Genomic DNA, 23,094 nt, shown 5'->3' with positions numbered 1-23,094 from the left:
ATCTATAGTGAGGAGCGGAAGGAGAAGGACCATCTCCAGAGTTATCTGTGGGGAACAAAACCAGCAACAGTGTGTATGTATGCACAGGCAGTTCCGGGTTAAGAATTACTTTTTTAAAGCTGTTCTTAAGTTGCATTTGCACGTAACTCAGAACTTATAGATTTTAAGATTCTTGCTGCTTACCTCTGCTCCCAGCTGACAAAAGCGCCAGTGTTCCCTCTAAGGTACAGCATGCACAACCACACACTGTACTTAATGTGACCATGCATCATTCCTGAATCTGCTACAGGAGAAGGTAGGAGTCTATGCCACTGGAAATACTGCTCAGTGAAATGAAATGAAGCCGCAGTCGTGTTCTTAAGTATGAGTCGTACTTAAGTTGGATGTCTGAACAGAACAAGTCATTTCTATACTGCATAACCGATAAGTTCGATGCGGTTTAAAAAATTTAACAAATAATACAATCTAAAGAAAATTGATTAATTTGCGAACAAATGTGTCTTCAGTTGCTTTCGAAAATGATTGTAAGACATGGAACTCAATAACAAAAGTTTCAGTTCCTTGTCCCAGAAAGCAGCCTGATAAGAAAGCAAAGATTAGTGGTATTTTGTATAACGACAGCCTTGGACAGATGGAAAAGTGAAAAGGCTGTGTGAACTGCAAGAATGCTTGGATTGAGTAAAGGAAAATAATTCAGATAAGTAAGTGTAACTTGGGGACTGTCTGCATGTCTCTTTTCCTCATATGTTCTATATATGTGTGTGTATGTAGGTGGGTGGCTGTGTACTGTATATATAACTTACGGTAGTTGGGGGAAAACCAGAGCCACCTCCTGCTACATTTGTTTCAAAAGTCACCGGTCTATGTGTGTCACTGTACTTTCTCTCCATTTTGTTCAATCTGGAAAAGAGACTACTGTAGTTGAATCTATAAGTATTCTTATGTGATGATGGAATGGTATGACTAATAATCTGTAACTATTCAGAGCTCTTTGGGGAGGACTAACTATATATTCTTTTCCCCTTTTGAGCCCTCTTCATATCTGTCCTGCCTGTTTAAAGAAGGCTAGTGTATCTCACATCACTATTAATGTAGATAAGCCCAAGACTCTAAAGAGCTGGGAAACCCTGATGTCACCTTCCTGTTTGAAATATAGGACTAAAGTTGTCGTTATTTTCTCTAGCATTTGGATGAGTTTGACTGCCTTCAGGCTATTGACTGTTTTAGTATATTTTTAGAGATTTTTGTTTATTGTTTCAGAATATTCTTGGGTTTGTTTTTTTTTTTTTAATACGAATTGATGCTACTTGTATCTTTTTATTGCAAACCGCTATTCTGTTTTATTCGAAGGGTGCGTTATCAGTAACGTCCGTTTTCCCTTTTTCAGCTCCGCGTTAGGGGGGGGGGGAGGAAGCAAAAAGGGCAGGGCCTCCCGCCCCCCACCCCGACTGTCTGGTGAGGTCTTCTTCCCTCCCTTTACTCCCTCACGACTCTCTTGCCTGCAAGCGAACCAAACTCAGGCCGCGGGGCTCTCACACTACACGCACTGGCTTCCCTTCGCATCCGAAACAGGAAATGACGTCATCCCTGTTTCTGAGTGCGTGACGTGTTAGAGCCCCGCGGCCTGAGTTCAAATCACTAACGGGCCGTTACTGTGGAGACAAGAGGACGCTTTGCCATCTCCCACCCACTACCTGCCTCCGCTGGGGGTCACCGGGCAACGGAGATGGGCCCAGACCGGAGAGAGAGCTCGTGAAGGTGGCAGACTGCCCGCCACACCCCGAGGGCCACAGCAGCTGACGGGTAACCGCCCAGCGAACAAAACTCGAGCAGTCGACTTCTAATCAGTCACACTGGATGCTAATCGTTTTGCATTTTCTGTTTTATTTATGTACCTTAAGGAAGGAGAAGAAGAAGAAAATTCAAAACGATTAGCATCCAGTGTGTCTGACCATTCTACAAAACCAGGATTTTATGGGCTCTCTTACAAGTGTAACCAGTATTCAAAGGACCACTTCTAAAGTCCTATTTTTCAATTTTTTTTACCAGCACTCTAAGGCCAACTCTCTAACCGAGTATCTGCATTTACCCATCACTTGCACATGGAGGGGGAAGAAGACAGATGCCAGACTAGGGGCAAGGAAGGAGGGAGGGAGAGAAAGGAAGGAGAGAAAATGCCAGATAATGGAGGGGGAGGAAGAGATAGAAGAGGAGAGCAGAGAGGTGCCAGGGTATAAGGGAAGGGAAACTAAAGAGACAGATGTCAGACCAGAGGGAAAGGAAGGAGAGGAGATGCCAGAGCATGGAGGGGGAGGGGGAGGTAGAAGAGAAGGAAATGTGTGTGATGCCAGGCCATGGGGTTGAGAGAGAAGGAAGGAAAGGAGAAGAGACAGATGCCAGAGCACAGGGGAAGGGGTGGAGACAGAAAAATGAAGAGGGGTGAAGCTGAAATGAATCATGTACAAAGGAGAGAAGGGACACAGGACAGACAGCTTATTGAAGGGACATAGAAAGAGGGAAATTGCCATATGGAAGAGAGATAGAGAGTGGACACTGAGAGAGAGGGTGGACACTGGATGGAAAGGGCAGCGAGGGAAGTAGATGGGAGGAGTGAGAGAGGGTGAACAGTATATGGAAGGGGTACAGAGAGGGGGACCGGTGCTGAATGGAAGTGTGAGGGAGAGGGTGGACAGATGCTGAATAGAAGTGTGTGGAGGGGGGCAGACATTGAATGGAAGGGGGTGAGAGAGGGGAGTAGACGCTGGAAGGAAGTGGAGAGAAGAAAGAAAAAAGGGCACATGCTGGATTGAGGGAAGAGGATAGAGTTAGATACTGGAAGGGGTGAGGGAAAGAGGTGGCAAGCTATAGGTAGACACAATGAAAGAGGGAAATTGAGGACTGAATAGCAAGAAAGAATTTAGACAGAGGCAGAAAATAAATTGAGAAGGAAGAACAGGAGGAAGGGAGCAGAGAGAGAGAGATGCCTGAGCAGGGGGGAAGGGGAGGAGACAGATACCAGACCTGGGAGGAGGAAAAGAGGAAGGAGACAGATACCAGATCTGAGGGGAGAAAAGGAGGAGAGAGATATGCTAAAATCTGCTGGGAGGGAAGGAGAAAGGGAGGCGAGAAAGGGGAGGGGTTTGTAAGCAGATTAGAAAGACTAGAGAGAGAAAGACCTGAACCAAAGGGGAAAGACAGGAGGCAGATGCAGGACTATGGGAGGTTCAGACAGAGAGGGAGAGACCCTGGGGAAGAACAGGGAGATTTAAGATCATAACAGAGGAGGGAGAGAGAGGGAGACCTGGAACAAAGGTACAAATGAGAACTGACACTGGATCTGGGGAGGGAAACAGAGGGAAAAGAGAGAGAGACCTGGATCCAAAGGGGATGGGGCTAGATTGTGAAAGAAATGTTTGATGCGAAAGAAAGATTGGATACACAGTCAGAAGGAAGTGCAACCAGAGACTCATGAAATCACCAGACAACAAAGGTAGGAAAAATGATTTTTTTTTTTTAATTTAGTGATCAAAATGTGTCCGTTTTGAGAATTTATATCTGCTGTCTACATTTTGCACTATATTTGTCTATTTTTCTATAGTTACTGAGGTGACATTGCATATTTTAAAGTAATCTGCCTTGACATCTTGGAAAAACCCCAAAACTGGTAAATGATAATTAACATTTTCTCTGTGTACAGCGTGCTTTGTGTTTTTTTTTTAATTTTATGTTTACCATTATGAATTAATAAGATATTGTGTGTGCATGAAAAATGAATGGATGAAATTGGGGGTGGGGCTAGGGTGGGATGGGGGCGGGGCTGAATATTAATAGATGTCCCGTTTTGATGAAAAAAATAAATGGTCACGTTAGTTATCAGTGATATAATTGTATTGTATTAGGTGGTGAGAGACTGAGAAGCAGGGAGAAATGTTCAGCTTTACAGCCCCCCTTGTTCAAAGAATGAGAAGATATACTCTACATGTGTTAGATTATACCATTAGATCAGTGGTCTCAAACTCAAATCCTTTGCAAGGCCACATTTTGGATTTGTAGGTACTTGGAGGGCCTCAGAAAAAAATAGCTAATGTCTTATTAAAGAAATGACAATTTTGCATTTAGTAAAACTCTTTATAGTTTATAAATCTGTCCTTTTGGCTAAGTCTTAATAATAATATTGTAATTTATAGCTAAAGAGACATATGATCAAGAAACTGTTTTATTTTACTTTTGTGATTATGATAAACATACCGAGGGCCTCAAAATAGTACCTGGCGGGCCACATGTGGCTCCCTGGCTGCAAGTTTGAGACCACTGTATTAGATAGATACCTCAAACTCCACACCTTGATTGCAAAACTGTGATACCATGCACTGCTGAATGGTAACCCTATATACAGTTACTAGTCTTTAAGCCTGTTACATTAACGGAATCTAGAACAGATGTGTGTGTCTGTCTTTCTTTCTCTCTCCTTGGCCACTGTCTGTCTTTCATTCTTTTTTTCTGTCTCTCTCTTTCCTCGGCTGTCCACCACCACCCCTTGCCCGCTCCCCCTGTCCAAAAAACCAAACAGAGAGGCAATATAACTCACACAGTACTAAGCTGTTGAGTGACAAAAGAGAACATAAACAAACAAAAAGTCACTCCATATGTATTGAATCAGAAAGAAAATCTAAAAATGTTCTTCTTTACTGTTTTTAGGAACTGTGCTCAGTCATGAAGGCTATAAAACCGCCTCACCACCCAATCATTGCATAGTTCAGTACAGTGTCAGAAGAATGGTATATATCTCTCTAGTTGATTATGCAAAAACAAACAGGTTATAGCTTTATCATTTTGGGTATGAAACTCTAAAGCTAAGTTTTATTCTTTTTAGAGTTTCATATCCAAAATGATAAAGCTATAACCTGTTTGGTTTTGCGTAATCAACTAGAGAGATATATACCATTCTTCTGACACTGTATTGAACTCTGAGCACAGTTCCTAAAAACAGTAAAGAAGAACATTTTTAGATTTTTTTTCTGATTCAATACATATGGAGTGACATTTTATTTGTTTATGCTCCCCCTGTCCAGCAGCAGCCCTTCTCCCTTCATTTTACTTCCCCCTGTCCCTGTATTTCTCTGTTGCGCCATGCCTGCCTGTGTCTCTGTGGCCCCTTTCTGTTCCCCCCCTCCTGGAGCAAAGCATGATTGCTGTCTGCCCCCCAGCATACCCCTCCCCTCAAAGCAGCCCCCTTTCCCTCTCCCCCTCCACTTCTTACCAGCACACCTCGAAGCACCTGCACAACACCCTCCTGCCCTTGTAGAGACAAACCGCTGCTCAATCTGTGCTCCAAACTGGCGCAAGCACTGCAAGCCGCCCCACACGCCACAAATTGAATTCGGCACATAGTCACACATCACGGCAGCAGGGATCACAGCCTCCTAAGTGCGCCCATGCGTCTGGCTCTGTCAGGACAGACCACAGGGAGGCAGCAAAGGGTTAGGTGCCAGGTCTGACCCGTGGCACTCCTCCGAGATGCTTTACAGCCCTGCCCGTCTCTATGGAGACAGCAACCTGTGCTCCTGGAGCAGCAATTCACAAAATACAGAGAGCAGGGAAAGTCTGCTGCCGCCTCCTCCCCCCACCCCCAGCTGTCAATGCTCACCGAGCTACAGCGAGACCTCTGCACGCTCCCTTTGCAAAGTTTACCTTCTTGCCATATGCACCCGGGATATGCGGAAAAACTGGAATCCTGACCCCCACCCAAAAAAAAAACATGGGGAAGTGAAAAGCTGAGGACTGCACTTTGCCAGGGGACTCGTTAATTTTAAAGCTACTTTTGCTACTCTTCTTCCCTTTCTGAGCCCAGAAATCCCAGTCACGAAAAGTTAACTGGCAGCTGACTCAGCCAAGGAGGGGGGGGGGGGCTGCGGAGCCATTTTGGAAGCAATCTGCGAGAAAAGTTTGGGTGGCGAGAAGTTCCCTGCCGCTTTCTTGAGGAGCGGAGCAGGGGAAGCCAGCACTGGCCAGAGCAGCTGAGGCGCTGGAAGCATGGAAGAGGGGCCGCTACTATTCCTCTTCACCTGCCTTTGCGTCCCCTTGCTACTGGGCGGCGGCAGCGCCCTGGACCTGCACTTTTCAGGCCTCGAGGCTGAAGTGGCACTCAACCTCTCGCTGGGGGTGGACTGGACTTATGAAATTCGCAGTGCTGAAAAGGCTCTGGACGCGAGCTGGGAGGAGAACCAGCGGCTGCTGAGGCTGCGGCCGCCCGGAGACTGTGCTCGGCTGCCCAGGAACCCCGTTCCACTCTCGGAGCACCTGAGTGGTGGTGGAGCCGGCACCGTGCTGCACCTGCACCTCTGGGTTCATGTTCACGACCTGCATTGTACACTCCAAGGAGGGTAGCAGAAGGAATGACCCGATTTCCTCATCCGGCACAACCTGCACCTGCGAGCCCCACTTTGCCTCCCTGCAGGGGACCTGGTCACCGCCCTCTTGCTTTCGGGGGGCTGCCGCAAACCGCCCCACATGCCACAAATAGAATATGGCCATGGAAGGACACAGCATGCTATCAGGGATCACGGTCTCCTAAGTGCGCATTGCCGCTTAAGGTTTTATTATAGAGGATTGTAAGTCTAAGAGCATTAACAGTAACCCTAAGTAATGTAATATTGTAACACTGTGAATGTTAATTTGTAACCTGTTCTCAGCTCTCTGAGTAGGATGGGATTTAAATATCTCTTAAAGGATCACTCTCACAGTAGCTTAGTAATTTTAGGGATGAGAGAGTGGGTCAGTGCATGGAGCACTGGAGAGCATTAGAAGAAATTCTGAAGACATGAGTTCGAATGTCCTGTTCTGTTCTCTCTCTGTGATATTGGGGCTTTGCCTCAGAGATGATTTCCAGCTCTGTCACTGTTTCTGTTAGGGATGGTTCATCTCTGTTTTAGGGATATTCAGTCTAATTTCCAGATCAGTGGGTGAAGTTTAGAGATTTGTCAGTGACAGAAGAACATTTCTAGAGCAGGAAGGTAAGTTTGGTGAGCTCACTGGGGCCAGGTGAAACACTTAAAAGGTAATTCCATAAACTAGGTGCTCACACGTACACACACGCTATGCAAATAAATGTTTAGAATAATCAAATCTTCAACATATAAATATACCCATAAAACTTCAAAATTACTTTAAACTGGTATTAGTTGACTGTCAAAGATGCCACCTTCAGGATATACATAGGGCTGCTGAAAAGATGTCAGCCCAACCAACAAAGTTGGGGCAGTCTCCATCGAGGGCTATATGCAGCAAAAGATTAGAGAAACTGGGCCTCTTCTCCCTCAAGCAGAGGAGATTGAGAGGGGACATGATCGAAACATTCAAGGTGCTGAAGGGGATAGACTTAGTAGATAAGGACAGGTTGTTCACCGCCTCCAAGGTAGAGAGAACAAGAGGGCACTCTCTAAAGTTGAAAGGGGATAGATTCTGTACGACCGTAAGGAAGTTCTTCACCTAGAGAGTAGTAGAAAACTGGAACGCTCTTCCGGAGTCTCTCATAGAGGAAAACACCCTCCAGGGATTCAAGACAAAGTTAGACAAGTAGGGCTAGTCTGAGTTAGCGTGATGGTCTTTGACCAGAGTGCCGCCGCGGGAGCGGACTGCTGGGCACGATGGACCACTGGTCTGACCCAGCAGCGGCAATTCTTATGCTCTTATGTGTCTAGTGATTTTCCACTTTTTTCATTCCGTTGGAAAAGTACAGAATGAAAAAAGTGGAAAATCACTGGACTTGAGTGTATAGCTGTCGAAGGAGAATGCCCAACTTTGTTGGTTGGGCTGAGAACTTTTCAGCCGCCCTCATATAATCATATAAACAATCCTATGGGAATCAGTATCAACTTCTTCATCAGGTCCGTAGCACAAGCTTTAATGCTTTAACTCTAATAAAGATATTTTAAAAACAAAACACTTCCTGATATATTCAAAATAGAGCTCAGAAACTCAAAATGGCAGGAGACAATCAATCCCAACTGATTACCCAGTTTCCTAATTTTGTGCTTATCAAGTGTCAATATTTAGAATAATTCAACAACTTACATAATACATATCCCCGTCTTTTATGAACACATAGCGCAGGTTTTAGCATTGGCAGCAGCGGTAACTGCTCCGACGCTCATAGAATTCCTATGGGAGCAGTTACCGCCACTGCCGGCGCTAAAATCCACACTCTGCATTCATAAAAGAGGGGGTATATACTGTCTAACTTTAAATTAATATAGATAACATTTTATATAGGTAAACAAGCTTCTGAGGTTTTGCCTGAAAGATTTCATAGCAGAACGCTAGATCTTAAAAGGACTTAATACTTCTTTATTAGGTCGATAGATCCAAAGATAACTTTTTACATTTTTTGTTATAATTCCTTTTAAATTTCTTTTCAACCATATTATCTCATATCTTTTAGCATGCACTTTTCCAACTTAAATAGTTCTGAGAAAATTTCACCCAGACATGGATTCATGTTTTGCTTAGAAAAGCTGAATCAATAGAGTCTATTCTATGCTAGGAATGTTTCTTTTGTGACCTCAGAATGTCATTTACCTATATAAAATGTTATCTATACTAATTTAAAGGTATATATACATTTAAGTGAGTTGTTGGATTACTCTGTATATACCATAAAATTGATCTTGTATAGAATGATAGTTAATGTTTAGAATAATGACATATATGTGCATATACTTAGTAATATTACGACAATTCTTATGTAATCCGCCTTGAACGGCAAGGTAATGGCGGAATAGAAATCACGAATGTAATGTAATAGGTGTTTCTAAATTTCTGATCAATTAGATTTCTGTATATTATATTATTCCTGTATTTTTTCATAGCATAATCTTTTATTAACTGCCTTGAACTCATAGCTATGCGGTCTAGAAATCAGCTATTATGTTATGGTACATATACAGTATCCATAAATGCAAATATTCTGCCTTCGTGCAAATAACAACATAACATAACAAAATTTCATATATACCGCAGCTACCTTGCGGTTCTGTGCGGTTAACAAAAATTAAAATACAAGTACAAGTCTTCATAAATTTTCTAAATGCCAAATAAGAAGTAGAGATAGAAAGATACATACTAATTTGTTTATCCCATAATGCTGCCTGATATACTAACGGCCTCTTTTACAAAGCCGCGTGGCAACAGCCCTGAAGCCCTTTAAATCTCTATGGGCTTCGGGGCCATTAGCGCAGCACGTAAAAGAGGCCATAAGATTTTATTAAAGAAGCATTTATAAACACATCCTTTTACAGAAGGAAAATCAAAGAGCCGAAGATCATGTAGATGTTTTCTATTGGCAAATATAAAATGATCCATGAGATAACTGAGAGCCTTGAAACAGATACAGCCGTACTTAAAAATCACTCTTGCCTCTATTGGCAACCAGTGCAGTTTATGGTAATACTGCATCATGTGATCAGATCGTTTCAGTCCAAAAATCAAACGCACAGCAGTATTCTGAATAATCTGCAACCTTTTTAGATTTTTCTTGGATATCGAAAGATAGAGCACATTGCAATAATCCAGTGTACTGAGAACTAGAGATTGAACCAGCAATCTAAATGAGAAAAAGGGTATTTGCAAGGGGGAGGGGGTATAGGGGAGAATGTGTCGCAGTGGTTAAAGCTGCAGCCTCAGCACCCTGGGGTTGTGGGTTCAAATCCACGCTGCTCCTTGTGACCATGGGCAAGTCACTTAATCCCCCCATTGCCCCAGGTACATTAGATAGATTGTGAGCCCACCAGGACAGACAGGGAAAAATGCTTGAGTACCTGAATAAACTCATGGAAACCGTTCTGAGCTCCCCTGGGAGAACGGTATAGAAAATTGAATAAATATTTAAAAATAAATAAAACAAGCATGGTTGGAGCAGATATAGGGCTCCCACTAAGATAGGTAACTTATAGAATACTGTAAGTTGGGTGTGTCCTGCTGCATTTAAGAATATAAAAACATAAGACATAAAAATAGCAATACTGGTTCAGACCAATGGTCCATCTAACCCAGTATCCTGTTTCCAAAAGTGGTCAATCCAGGTTACAAATACCTGGCAAAATCCCCAATAGTAGCAACATCCCATGCTAATGATCCCAGGGCAAGCAGTGGGGGCCCAATAGGCACCTGCAAAACAGGTGCCTACTGCATGTCAATTACTGGTAGGGGTCATGTCCAGAATTGCTTCTTTTTTTCAGACAGACGCCTTAAATGTAGGCCAGTTATAGGCCTACATTTAAGGCATCTGACTTGCACATATAGAAGTGCCTAAACACACCTACAGATGACTGAAAGCACTTCCGGCATAAGCCATGCCTATTCCAGCCTTGGGCATCTGTAGGTGTGCCTAGTCGTCTCTGAAAGCATGAGTAAGATGCCTACATTGTAGATGTCCTTTACCGCACCAATTTTTTTTTTTTTAAATCATGCGTCCCCATTGGTCCATTAAATGGTGGTAGGACGCCTACTGCTACCTACAACCGGGACGTGGTTTACAGAATCAGGCCCTCTGTGTCTACTTTTCTTTCTAGAATATAGAAAAGGCTTCTATGAGGTGTTTTCTGGTTGCCTGTTATGTACTGAGTTCCAGGTTGCAGGTGAAGATTCTCTGGAGCCCTCAGAAATTTTCTGTAGGAACACTTGTAAATGAACACCCTGAGAATGCTCAGGAATGGCTATTCTGAAGCATCCAGTGATATCTGTTCTATAATGTCAGTATATAATTTCTAGAACATTTAAGTGCAATTTCTACAACCCAACAATGGCCTTTGTAACTACCCTTTGACATCATCTGTGGACCTCCTCAGGCTAATTGTACTGATTTACTTTAACACCATTAAGTTAGGGGGCAGCAATGGAGAGCCTAAATGGCTGAGAGAATGGATAAAAGCATGCACCGCCATGCCATCAGTTCCAATCCAATTCAGTGGTAATTAAAAGTCATACAACCCTGAAAGACATTTGCCAGCCCCTAAAGAGTGAATTGCTGGGCTTGTGTTCACTTTCTTCTTACAAAAGTGTCTCTGTCACCATTGGAAGTCTCAGAGATGCCAAGAGTTAAAGGTTAAGAGGAGACTGGCAGGGATCTTTGGGCCAGATTCTATAAATGGCGTTTGTTAGGTGTCCCTAGGTGCCCTAATTATGGATCCCTAACGATGCCTAATTAAAATCTGTATGAAACACAAATTGTTTAAATTAGCTTAAATGGTGTGATAATTTACCACACCATTGAAGTTAATTGCAGAATTCATTTAAAAAAATGACCAATTAAGGATTGCTCATGGAATTCCGTGTGTCGCCTAGTGACGCCTAAGTCGAAGGACCTTCCTGAAAAGTAGGTAAGGTTAGGGGTGGAATAGAGGTGTGGTTGGATTTAGGCATCGTTAGGTATCTGAGATAGGTGCCAGTAGATTAGGCCAGTTAAAACCTGGTCTAATGTACTGGTTTAATAAATGAACTACTTCTACAAATATATCAACCATCAACAAACAGTATAGTTTAACAGGGGTCTCAAAGTCCCTCCTTGTGGGCCGCAATCCAGTCGAGTTTTCAGGATTTCCTCAATGAATATGCATGAGATCTATGTGCATGCACTGCTTTCAATGCATATTCATTGGGGAAATCCTGAAAACCCAACTGGATTGCGGCCCTCAAGGAGGGATTTTGAGATCGCTGGTATAGTAGTACAAAGCAGCTATGACAAAAAGACCTCTGCTCTCAATTACAGAAAACAATGTGGAGAAAGAGACCTCAGAAACTTATCACTCTTTATTTTCAGTATAATATGTCCTGCACGGGGGTTAGCACAGTAATTGGTCTCTGAAAAAATGCCACAAAAACTTCTTAACATTGAAGTTTCAAGTTTAATATTTTTCTTGATTGATCGCTTAATCAAATTCTAAGCGATGAACAGATTAAAATATAATCAAATAGAGGCAAAACAGTACAAACTTTAAATAATAACATTGGGTAGATAACTAATACATTATACTTATTACATAAGGTAAGATAGGGGTTTGAAATACAATTAATAAAGAAAAGCAAAACAAAGGAAAAATACAGTAGGGAAACAAATAACCACAGAACATAATAAAATAAAATCGCTGGTGTAAGAACTGTTAAATTAAATATTAAAAGCATCTTTAAAAAGAAATGTTTTTAGATTACTTTTAAATTTTCCTGTCCTGCACTTCTCCACTATAAACAATTTTCCTAAGTCCTGCAATTCTCCACTATAAACAATCAGTACCCATTTTCATAACTGCAGTAAGGCAGTGTTTCTCAACCTTTTCAAGCCAAGGACCCTCTAAGCCTAACAAATACCAACCGAGTACCCCGCCCAAGCTCTACCCCAGACCCACTCAAACTTCGCCCCTGACCTGACCAAACTCCATCCCTGACTCCACCCCTATAATGTAATTTCTTCCATCCATTTTTCATATACACACAATATAATCTTATTAATACATAATGGTAACCACAAAATTATATTTGTTTGTTTTTTTCAAAGAGATCAAGGCAGATGACTTTAAAATATGCAATGTCACCTCAGTAACAACTATAGAAAAATAGACCAATATAGTGCAAAATATAGACAGCAGATATAAATTCTCAAAACTGACACGTATTGATCACTAAATTGAAAATAAAATCATTTTTCCTCCCTTTGTTGTCTGGTGTTTTCATGAGTCTCTGGTTGCATTTCCTTCTAACTGTGCATCCTTTCTTTCTTTCTTCCTCCTATATGCTTCCTCTCCTTCAGCCCTCATTCCATTCTCCAACCAACATCTCTCTCTGTCCCTGCATGGCAATAATTGGATCAAACAACAAAAATATGTTCCATTGAACCGGCACCATGAGCTAATGTACCAGTGCCTACCTCTAGGATGCCTAAGTCTGCTTAGATGCCACTAGGCATGATTTTATAAACGATTCTTAATGGTTGATTGACAACCACACGGACCGGCGCCTAAAAGTTTGGTGCCGTTTATAGAGTCTGGCCCTCTGGAGCTGATTCTATAAAGGGTACCTAAAGTTATTAGCAAAATATCCTTAACTGCCTCGTTAATTGGTTACAAAAAAATTAATTGGGTGACCGGTGCCTATCCAATTCTATAAAAGATAGTATATCACAATGTGCTTAGTGGTGCCTAATGCCTAAGTGGGCATTTCTATGGGCAGAGTTTGAGTTTGGCGCTGCTAAGTGCGATTCTCCCAAAACTTAGGTGCCAGAAATGCAGGCCTTTAAAACCCTCACCTACATCTCAGGTGCCTACATTTTTACATAGGTGCCGCTAGCCATGATTCTGTAAACAGCACCTAAGTGTGATTGACATGCAGCCGGCACCTTTTTTTAGGTACCGTTTATAGAATTGGCCCCTTTGTGTCTTAACCTCCACCATATTAAGCATAACGTGTACTGTATGGGGTGCTGAGGTTCAGAAAAGATGAAAACAGGTACCATAATGGTTCTTGCCTGCCAGTGAGTGCATGTCTCAAGATGGCGGGAGATTAGCATTATGTAGGGAACTGAGGTTATGAATCATTTCTGTTGTAATTCTTTCTATTAAATGTTATCTTGTTTTATGTCATTATTACAATATTTTATTTTACAATAAATCTGTGAACCATTCTGATTGGTTACTCCAGATAAGACAGTTTACCAAATCTAATAAATAAATAAATAAGGTAGAGAGAGTTAATTGGGGGAAAAGGTGATCCTTCCCTGTTATAATGCCATTATCTTTACATTTTAGATTACCGAGACACACCTATAGCATTGTGGGTGACAAGAAATTTGGGAGTTGTTGGAATCTGAAAGACCATTTCTTAAAATCCTCTCAGAAAACCGAATTTTCAGTAGCCAACCTCAGGGAAGACAGAGAAGAGAACATTTCGAGGAGAATATAGATCATCAAATGATATTAGGTGGCAAGAGCTTGGAAAGACACCCTATTCTACTCTTGTTACAACAGATTCTTGAATTTGTTGAACATTTATGTGATGTTGAATAGATTGAGCACTTAGCACAGTGTTTAATCTGCCTGCTGGAAATCAGCCTTCCTGCCTTTGGCATCTGTCTCATCACTGAAATGTACTTGTGTTGGATGAGACCATAAGTATTGGCTGGACCCATCTGAAGAGTTCATAATGGGGTTCAATGACCTGCTGGAATCCATTGGAGGTGTGGGGTATTTCCATATCCTGCACAATATCCTGATTTTGATCCCAGTTTGCATAGTCTCATTCCATAGCTATCTGCAGAACTTTACAGCAGCAATACCTAACCACCATTGCCATGTTCCGGTAGACACCAAACAGATTTGTGATGCCAACCTTACAGCTAAAGAACTCCTGCAGGTTTATATCCCTATGAACAAAGAAGGGAAGCCCAAGGAATGTCACCAATTCAAGGTGGCTCAATGTCATATCATCAATACCACAGTCAGCAATGTTACAGATTTGGCCACAAAGCCTTGCACAGATGGGTGGACCTATAATCAGAGCCAATTTGTTTCCACCATTATTTCAGAGGTAAGATGATGAACCATTAAGCTCTTCCTTTCAGATGATAATGAACACAGTTCATTGAAGGACCTTCAGCAACATTCATCAGCAAGGGCACATAAAAGTAAATTGTACTTTCTGACTTTGAAGCATAAAACTAAAACATAAAGGAAAAAATAATAAATTTTTTATTGTACTAACTTAATGTAATTTATGATTATCTTTCAAATGTAACCCCTTCTTCCTCAGATCAGAAGGGGTTACCTTTCGAAAGCTAATCTTAAACTAAATTACGATAGTCCAATAAAAGGATATTATATTTTTCTTTTATGTTTTTGTTTTATGTCTACATATTATCTCGAAGTGTGGACTAACATGGCCACCACACCATTTCACTCTCTTTGAAGCAAAACTTGCTCGGTATACCATCTGCACATCGGTTTTGTTGATAGAGTAGCAGACCCTTCTGGACCAGAAGAGCTTATATCCATATTTTCTGAGATCTTTTTACTTTTTTTTTCTTTTCTTTTATATTGGTAAATGGTATTTTGAAGTGGTAGCTGCCACTCTGAATGCAAGTTATATCCTACAGCAGCCATTTTGAGTTTTACCTAAGTAGGTTTTAGCAGGCTTCAGTGCACTACTGTATAGATTTCAAATAGCCCTTTACTTATATTATTCTGGGATGGTGGTTTAGAGATGATCATGATTATTGTGGGAGGCCAAGGAGTCTAAAAGATAATTGGGAAAGAGAAGGTTACAAGACTTGAAGATTTGCCTAGGGCACCTACCATAATATGCACTGACCCTGCTGACAAATAGCAGAGGAGTAGGAGGCATTGATCTGCAAGTGTTCAAACAATACAGATAAAGAGCAGACCAAATACACCAAAGCAGTGAAAGCAGTAGGCAATTTATTGAGCATAGAAGAGATTAAAAACAGAAGGGTTTGGACAATTTCCTGGAGGAAAGTCCACAGTCTGTTGTTGAGATATGGGGGAAGCCATTGCTTGCCCTGGATCGTTAGCATAGAATGTTGCTGCTCTTTGGGTTTTGGCCAGGTTCTAGTGACCTGGATTGGTCACCATGAGAATGGGCTACTGGGCTTGATGGACCATTAGTCTAAACCAGTAAAGCTGTTCTTATGTGGCCAGTTTTGCCCAGATCAGACTGCATCAGGGGCAGAAGATTATCAAATAAACATAATACAAATTAAAACCCATATCATAAGAAACTGAAATCATATAAAACATAATTCATAAATTTTTTTTTCTTGGTGCCTTGGGTTTTTGACCTTTACCTGGGGTTATTTGGGGCACTGATTCAGAAAATTGCATTTTGATAGTCTGCTCGACAGAAAAAGAGGAGTCTTCCTTTGCCCAGCACAGCGAGAAGCAAAACAAAAGAAAGGCAAAGCCGATGTCCTGCCGAAACCAGGATCCTAGTTGGGACTTCCCATAGGAACTTTCAATAAAATCCCTTGTGTTGTATTTTGACATTGGATAGACCGCATCAGCTCTACCTTATGAAAGACTTCTGAGGAAATTAAAAAGTCATGGGATAGGAGGTAAAGTCCTATTATGAATTAAAAACTGGTTGAAAGATAGAAAACAGAGAGTAGGGTTAAATGGTCAATATTCTCAATGGAGAAAGGGAAATAGTGGGGTTCCCCAGGGGTCTGTGGTGCTTTTTAACATATTTATCAATGATCTGTGGTGCTTTTTAACATATTTATCAGTGATCTAGAGATGGGAATAACTAGTGAGATAATTAAATTTGCTGATGACACAAAATTGTTCAGAGTTGTTAAATTGCAAAAGGATTATGAGAAATTGCAAGAGGACCTTGTGAGACTGACAGATTGAGCATTAAAATGGCATATGTCATTTAATATGAACAAGTACAAAGTGATGCATGTGGGAAAGAGGAACCTGAAATAAAGCTACATAATGCAGGATTCTGCGTTACGAATGCCCAGGAAAAGGATCTACCGGTGTCATTGTCGAGGATAATTTGAAGCCCTCAGTTCAATGTGCGTCGGTGGCTAAGAAAGCAAATAGAATGTTAGGAATTATCAGGAAAATAATGGAAAACAAAGATGAAAATGTTATCATGCCTTTATATTGCTCTGTTGTGCTGATGCACCTTGAATACTATATACAGTTCTGGTTGCCGCATCTCAAAAAAGATAGTGGAATTAGAAAATGTGCTGAGAAGGATGATGAAAATGATAAAAGGAATGGGACAACTTCCCTAAGAGGAAAGGCTAAAGTGGCTAGGGCTCTTCAGCCTGCAAAAGAGATGGCTGATAGAGATCTATAATAATACTGAGTGGAATGGAACAGGTAGATGTGAATTGCTTGTTTATTCTTTATAAAAACACTAGGACTAGGGGGAATGCAATGAAACTACTAAGTAGTAGATTTAAAACAACGGAGAAAATACTTTTTCACTCAATGGGTAACTAAACTCTGGAAATCATTGCTCAGTAGGGTTTAAAAAAAGGTTTGGATAATTTCCTAAAAGAGAAGTCCATAAGCCATTATTAAAATGGTTTGGGGGAAATCCATTACTTATTCTTAGGATAAGCAGCATAAAATCTGTGTTTCTCTTTGGGATCTTGCCAGGTACTTGGGACACAGGTTGGCCACTGTTGGAAACAGGATACTGGGCTTGATGGACCTTCAGTCTGTCACAGTATGACATAAGAACATAAGAATAGCCTTACTGGGTCAGACCAATAGTCCATCAAGCCCAGTAGCCTGTTCTCAAAGTAGCCAATCCAGGTCACTAGTACCTGGCCAAAACCCAAAGAGTAGCAACATTTCATGCTACTGATCCAGGGCAAGCAGAGGCTTCCCCCATGTCTTAATAACAGACTATGGACTTTTCCTCTAGGAATTTGTCCTAACCTTTCTTATGTTCTTATAATAATAATAATTTATTATTTATATACCGCCAAAGCCAAGTTAGTTCGAGGCGGTTTACAATAAAGAAGAGCTGGAACATACAGCGAAAAAACAGAAACAAGAAGGCTTTGAGTGCATGACTGTTTGTATAGAGTAAGACCTTCAAGATCATGAGGGGCATAGAGAGGGTGGATAGGGACAGATTCTTCAGACTGAGGGGGACAACAGGTACGAGGGGGCATTCGGAGAAACTGAAGGGAGATAGGTTCAAAACGAATGCAAGGAAGTTTTTCTTCACCCAAAGGGTCGTGGACACTTGGAATGCGCTACCAGAGGAAGTGATCAGGCAGAGTACGGTACAGGGATTCAAACAGGGTTTGGACGGATTCCTGAGGGATAAAGGGATCGTGGGATACCTAGAGAAGTGCTGGGATGTAACACAAGTATAGAAAGCTAAACAGGTAATAAGTATAGTATAGAAAGCCAACCAGGTCGTGCATGTGCAAGACCGGAGGGTTAGGACTTCGATGGGAAAATAGGACTTCAATGAGAAACCAAGGTGGCAAGGGGGCCCCTTCTGGTGATTCAGACAGGTCGTGACCTGTTGGGCTGCCGTGGGGGCGGACTGCCGGGCGGGATGGACCTATGGTCTGACCCGGTGGAGGCACTGTTTATGTTCTTATGTAACATTATAGGGACGGTTTGCAATAAGAGTGAGTCAAAAGGGAGCAGGTCGTACAGTGTGGGGTAAGTAGTGAAGGCTTTGGGAGATTTTGGTCAAAAGGGAGTAGGTCGAGGAGATTTACAAAGAAGGGTAGGTCATACAGTGTGGGAAAGCAGTGAAGACTTTAGGCATTCCTGGTCAAGTGTATATGTAGGTAGCCACCATAGTTGATCACTATAAAAACCAAAAGCACAGTACACTTCCCCCTCCCCATTCGCAGGTTTCTGCACTTGCGATTTCACATAATTGTGATTTTTTTTCTGGGGAGGGGGAAAATAAAAAACCCCATATTTTTTACCTCCTTGCCGCCTTCCCTGCCTTACCTGGTGGTCTAGCAGGCTTTCGGGGCAGGAGCGATCTTCCTACGCTCCTGCCCCGTGCAGATCACTATGAGGAAATGGCTGTAGGGAGTTCCCATCGTAGTCTTGAGACTATGCAATGTCACCTCAGTAACAACTATAGGAAAATAGACAAATATAGTGCAAAGTACTCGCATAGACAGGAGATATAAATTCTCAAAACTGACACATTTTGATCACTAAATTGCAAATAAAATTATTTTTCCTACCTTTGTTGTCTGGTGATTTCATGAGTCGCTGGTTGCACTTCCTTCTGACTGTGCATCCAATCTTTCTTTCTTTCTGCCTCTTGAACACTTCCTCTCCTCCGGACCTCATTCCCTTCCCCAACCAACATCTTTCACTGTCCCTCCATGAGTCCAACTTTTCTTCCTCTCTCCTCCACCCCTATTGGCAAAATGTCTCTCTCTCTCTCTCTGTCCATCTGTCTTGAGAGATCCAGGCATCTCTCCCACCCCGCTCTACTGCCACATCCAATATTTATCTCTATCTCATCCCCCAGATCATGTGCAGCATTTTTCACCACTGCCCACCAGCGCTATGCCCATTTCTCCTTCTATCACCCCTCTCCAATACTATGCCACATCTCTCCCTCTATCACTATGTCCAACATTCCTCCCCCTTGCATCCCCTTCAATCTGTCCCTCTGGTCCCTCTCTACCACCATATCCAACATTTCTCCCTCTCATCCTTCTATTCCCCATGCATCTGTACCTCACTCCACTCTCTCTCTATGCCCAGTTTTCCTTTCTTCCTTTCCCCATGTGCACAATCTCTTTCCCTCTCACTCGCACACTTATGCCAAACAATTCTTCCTTTCTAGTCCCTCCCTCACTTTTGTCCCAAGTTCATGCCCTCTTTCTTCCTTCTGTGTCCTAAGTTCGTGCTCCCTCCCTACCTTTCAGCTTTTATACCAAAATCATGCCTCTCCCATGTCTCAAAGCACTCCTACCCCCTTCTCCCTTTGTCCCACGATCATGCCCCCTCTCTCCCTTACTTGCTCACAAGGCTGCATTCGCTTCTTTCATGGCCACCAGATGGGCTCCTCCTTCCTGTCTTCACTCCCATTTGTTTGCAGGCAGATGCAGGCAGCGGCTCTTATATACTGCACATGGCTGACCCACAAGCTTTCTCTCTGACACTGGAGAGAAGGCTTCCAGGTCAGCCACCGCAACGTGCAAAGAGTCGCTATTGCGTCTCTGCAACTAGTACCTGGAAGGAGGTAAATGGGATTCCTTGCTGACCCAGAAGGATTCCCTCTGACGTCAGCTCTGACATCTAAGGGAAGCCTTCCGGGTTGGCTTTGGCAGAGGGGGACAGGCAGGAATTAAGGCATGAGATCCCCTGCGGCTTCTTTCAGAAGAGGGAGCAGGCACCGGCGGCCATTAAGAAGGAAGGGGGTGGGAGATCCGTGCAGTGCATATCCCCAACAAGTGGCTCACGTGTTGAGAAACACTGATTTAGAATATTGTGTACAGTTCTGGAGACTGCACTTTCAAAAAGATATAAACAGGATGAAGTTGGTCCAAAGGAAGGCAATTAAAATGATTGATGGTCTACGGCGTCATAAGGCATATGGAGACAGACATAAAGATCTCAATATGTATACTTTGGAGGAAGGGCGGGAGAGGGGAGATATGATAGAGATGTTTAAATACCTATGTGGCATAAATGCACATGAGGTGAATTTCTTTCAATTGAAAGGAAACTCCAGAGTGAAAGAGCATAGAATAAGGTTATGAGGTGATAGGCTCAGGAGTAGTCTAAGGAAATACTTTAATACAGAAAGGGTGGTAGATGCAGTAGATGTGGAGACTATGTCTAAATTCAACAAAGCATGGGACAGGCACATGGGATCTCAGGGAGAGAAGATAGTGGATACTGCAGATGGACAGACTATATGGGCCACTTGGCCTTTTTCTGCCATCATGTTTCTATGTTTAAGATAAAGAAGGGATAAGGAAGAAAGATGGAGGGGAGGGAAATGAAAACAAAGGGAAAACAAAAAGTGGGATGGGTAGGAGAGAAAAGGGAGATATTGAAGGGAGGGCCAGGTAGGAAGAAACAAAGAAGGGGAGGGGAAGTGCTACTAAAAGGTGATTTGTATATTCCAGATGTTGATTGGGGTATTCCTATTGCAGGATCTTCTTTTTTTTTTTTTTTAGTTCAATAATTTTTATTGAGTATTTTGAAAAATACAGGGAGCATTTCAAATACATAAAAACAAAATAAAGCTTTGTGTATAAAGAATCTGCAAATATATATTTAACTGTAGAGGACCATAGCAGTAAGAAAAGCTCCAAGTATTGGAACTGCTTGTGAAGACTATATGAGAAAAAGATGAGGGAGAACAGAAATAGAAATTAAAAGTGAAAAGAAAGAAAGAAGAAAAGGAAGGGAAGACAGGAGTGTCTACGAAGCAGAGCGTACATAGGAATCCAGGAATGACCAGGGTGATTTTTTGCTCTTCAAATTCATGGAGGTTCGGAGTGTAATTTTATTCTCATATGCATAGGATTCAAATCTATGATACATACACAGAGAGTTCCACCAAAAAGTATAGTCTAGTAGCGAAGATGATTTCCAATTTTTCAGAATGTGCATGAGAGCAGTCACAAACATGGTATTGATGAGCTTAGGAGGACAATTTGATTGTGTGAAACAGGGATGTTGAGAGCGAAGGATTATAATGTCCATAGAGATCTCTTCCGAGCAGTTAGTGATAGATTGTATGGTGTTCCAAATTTGAGTCCAAAAGGAGCAGACCAAAGTACAATGAAAAAACATATGATCAAGAGTTCCCTCCTCTTTCAAACAGTTCCAGCAAACAGAGTCTTGCTTTAAGTTGGCTTTCCACATGCGAAATGGGGTCCATACTGCATTCCACATAATAAAGAACATTGATTGTGAAACTCTAGAAGATAAAAGCGGGTGGTTTGTTGAAGACCAAAAGAGTTCCCAATCAATGTCAGAAAGCGGAGTGGTGAGTATAATATCCCAGTGTTTCATAGATTGAGGTGAAAAAGTGAAGGAATGATCTCTCAAAATATTATAGAAAAAAGATATAGCCTTGCCTTTTAATAGAGTCAATAAAGACCAATGGCGGATAGTATTTTTGGAAGTCATGAAGTCAAAACGTATATGCACAGAAGACAGCACTCCAATGAGTGAGAGCCACTGTGAATAAACAGAAGAAGGCAGCAGGTATGTGGAGCAAAGTATATCAAAAGGAACTGACGCAGTAAGAGTAGACAATTGATGGGCAAACCATATACCTGCCCGCTGCCACCGTTTCCATGAGAGGGATTTGCCATGGTTTTGGATTTTGGGATTATTCCAAAGAGACATGAGTGGGCTAACATTAACTGAGATCTCAGCTAATGTATCTAAAAGATGAAGAGCATGCTGCGTTGAACCCAACAAAGAGTACCTTCTCAAATGTCTGGGTACTGACACCGTTAGTAAGCAGGAGATGTGTAAAGGCGTGCATAAAAAGCACTCCATTTCAAACCAAGCAGGAGGATCTTGGGGATAGGAGTCAGTAACCCAGTAAGCTCCATATTTAGCTAGTGAAGCAATATAATAATGATAGAAATCCGGGAAGTTAAGACCACCGTTAATCTTAGAGGCTTTCAGCTTGGCGAGAGCAATTCGAGGTTTTTTCTTGTTCCAAATGAATTCAGATAGCTTCCTATTTAGCCAATGAAAAAACGACTTCCGGCATAGAAGAGGAAGCATAGAGAGAGTGTAATTAATTTGAGGTGCTAGGGTCATTTTGATGGATGCTATTCTACCCCACCAAGACAAAAAAAAGTGGAGACCATCGAGATGTAGTATTTAGAACTAGATTTTTGACTTTAGATATATTAAGATCTTGAGCAAGAACCGGATCCTTATGTATTAAAATCCCCAAGTATTTCACAGCTTCATGTGACCATGAGAAGGGAAAATGAGCCAGATCTGATTGAAGAATGTTATCATTCAGAGGGAAGATCTCTGATTTCTCCCAATTGACAGAGTATCCGGATAGGAGGGAATATTGTTTGACAATATGTATAAGATGAGGAAGAGAGGATAGAGGGTTCCTAAGAAAAATTAAAACATCATCAGCATAGGCTGCTAATTTGAAGTCTCGATCAGAGGAGTGAATACCGTTAATTAAGGGGCTTTGTCTAATAGCAGAAAGAAGAGGCTCCAACACTAAATTAAATAGCAATGGTGAGAGAGGACAGCCCTGTCGAGTGCCTCTTTGAAGGGAAAATTTATTGGATAAAGAGTTGTTAATCAGAATATGAGCTGTGGGTTGGTGATATAACGCTTCTATCCAATTCGTGAAGAATGAGCCAAAATTATACCATTTCAGGACACGGAAAAGAAAAGGCCACTCCACCCGGTCAAAGGCTTTTTCAGCATCAATAGCTAGGCCTATTATAGGGTCTGACATTGTTTTAGCGTGAGCGTTGATATGGTGAAAGAGGCGCAGGTTATCTCCTATATATCTTTGTTTAATGAACCCTGTTTGATCTTTATGTATAAGAGATGGAATCACTTTGGTAAG

At 41.9% G+C, this 23,094-nt stretch overlaps 1 protein-coding gene across 5 annotated transcripts in view; it reads left to right on the top strand.

The window, feature by feature from the left end:
- The first annotated feature begins 585 nt into the window (after positions 1–585).
- The window catches only part of LOC117365652 (solute carrier family 22 member 20-like), a 60,530-nt gene continuing 38,021 nt past the window's right edge, over positions 586–23,094 (top strand). For 4 of the 5 annotated variants that reach the window (XM_033956273.1, XM_033956271.1, XM_033956274.1 and 1 more), the window contains exons 1-2: positions 1,631–1,803; positions 13,794–14,571. In XM_033956273.1, coding sequence (XP_033812164.1) covers positions 14,188–14,571 — 384 coding nt within the window. In that variant the 5' untranslated portion in view covers positions 1,631–1,803; positions 13,794–14,187. Of the gene's footprint in view, positions 702–1,630; positions 1,804–13,793; positions 14,572–23,094 lie in introns of those variants that run through there. The other variant, XM_033956272.1, reaches the window with a different exon arrangement.

This window comes from Geotrypetes seraphini, chromosome 8 (assembly GCF_902459505.1).
Source record: "Geotrypetes seraphini chromosome 8, aGeoSer1.1, whole genome shotgun sequence".
Taxonomy (NCBI): Eukaryota; Metazoa; Chordata; class Amphibia; order Gymnophiona; family Dermophiidae; genus Geotrypetes; species Geotrypetes seraphini.
The sequence above is the reverse complement of the archived record's forward strand: the minus strand, read 5'-3'. Positions and strand labels throughout refer to the sequence as shown.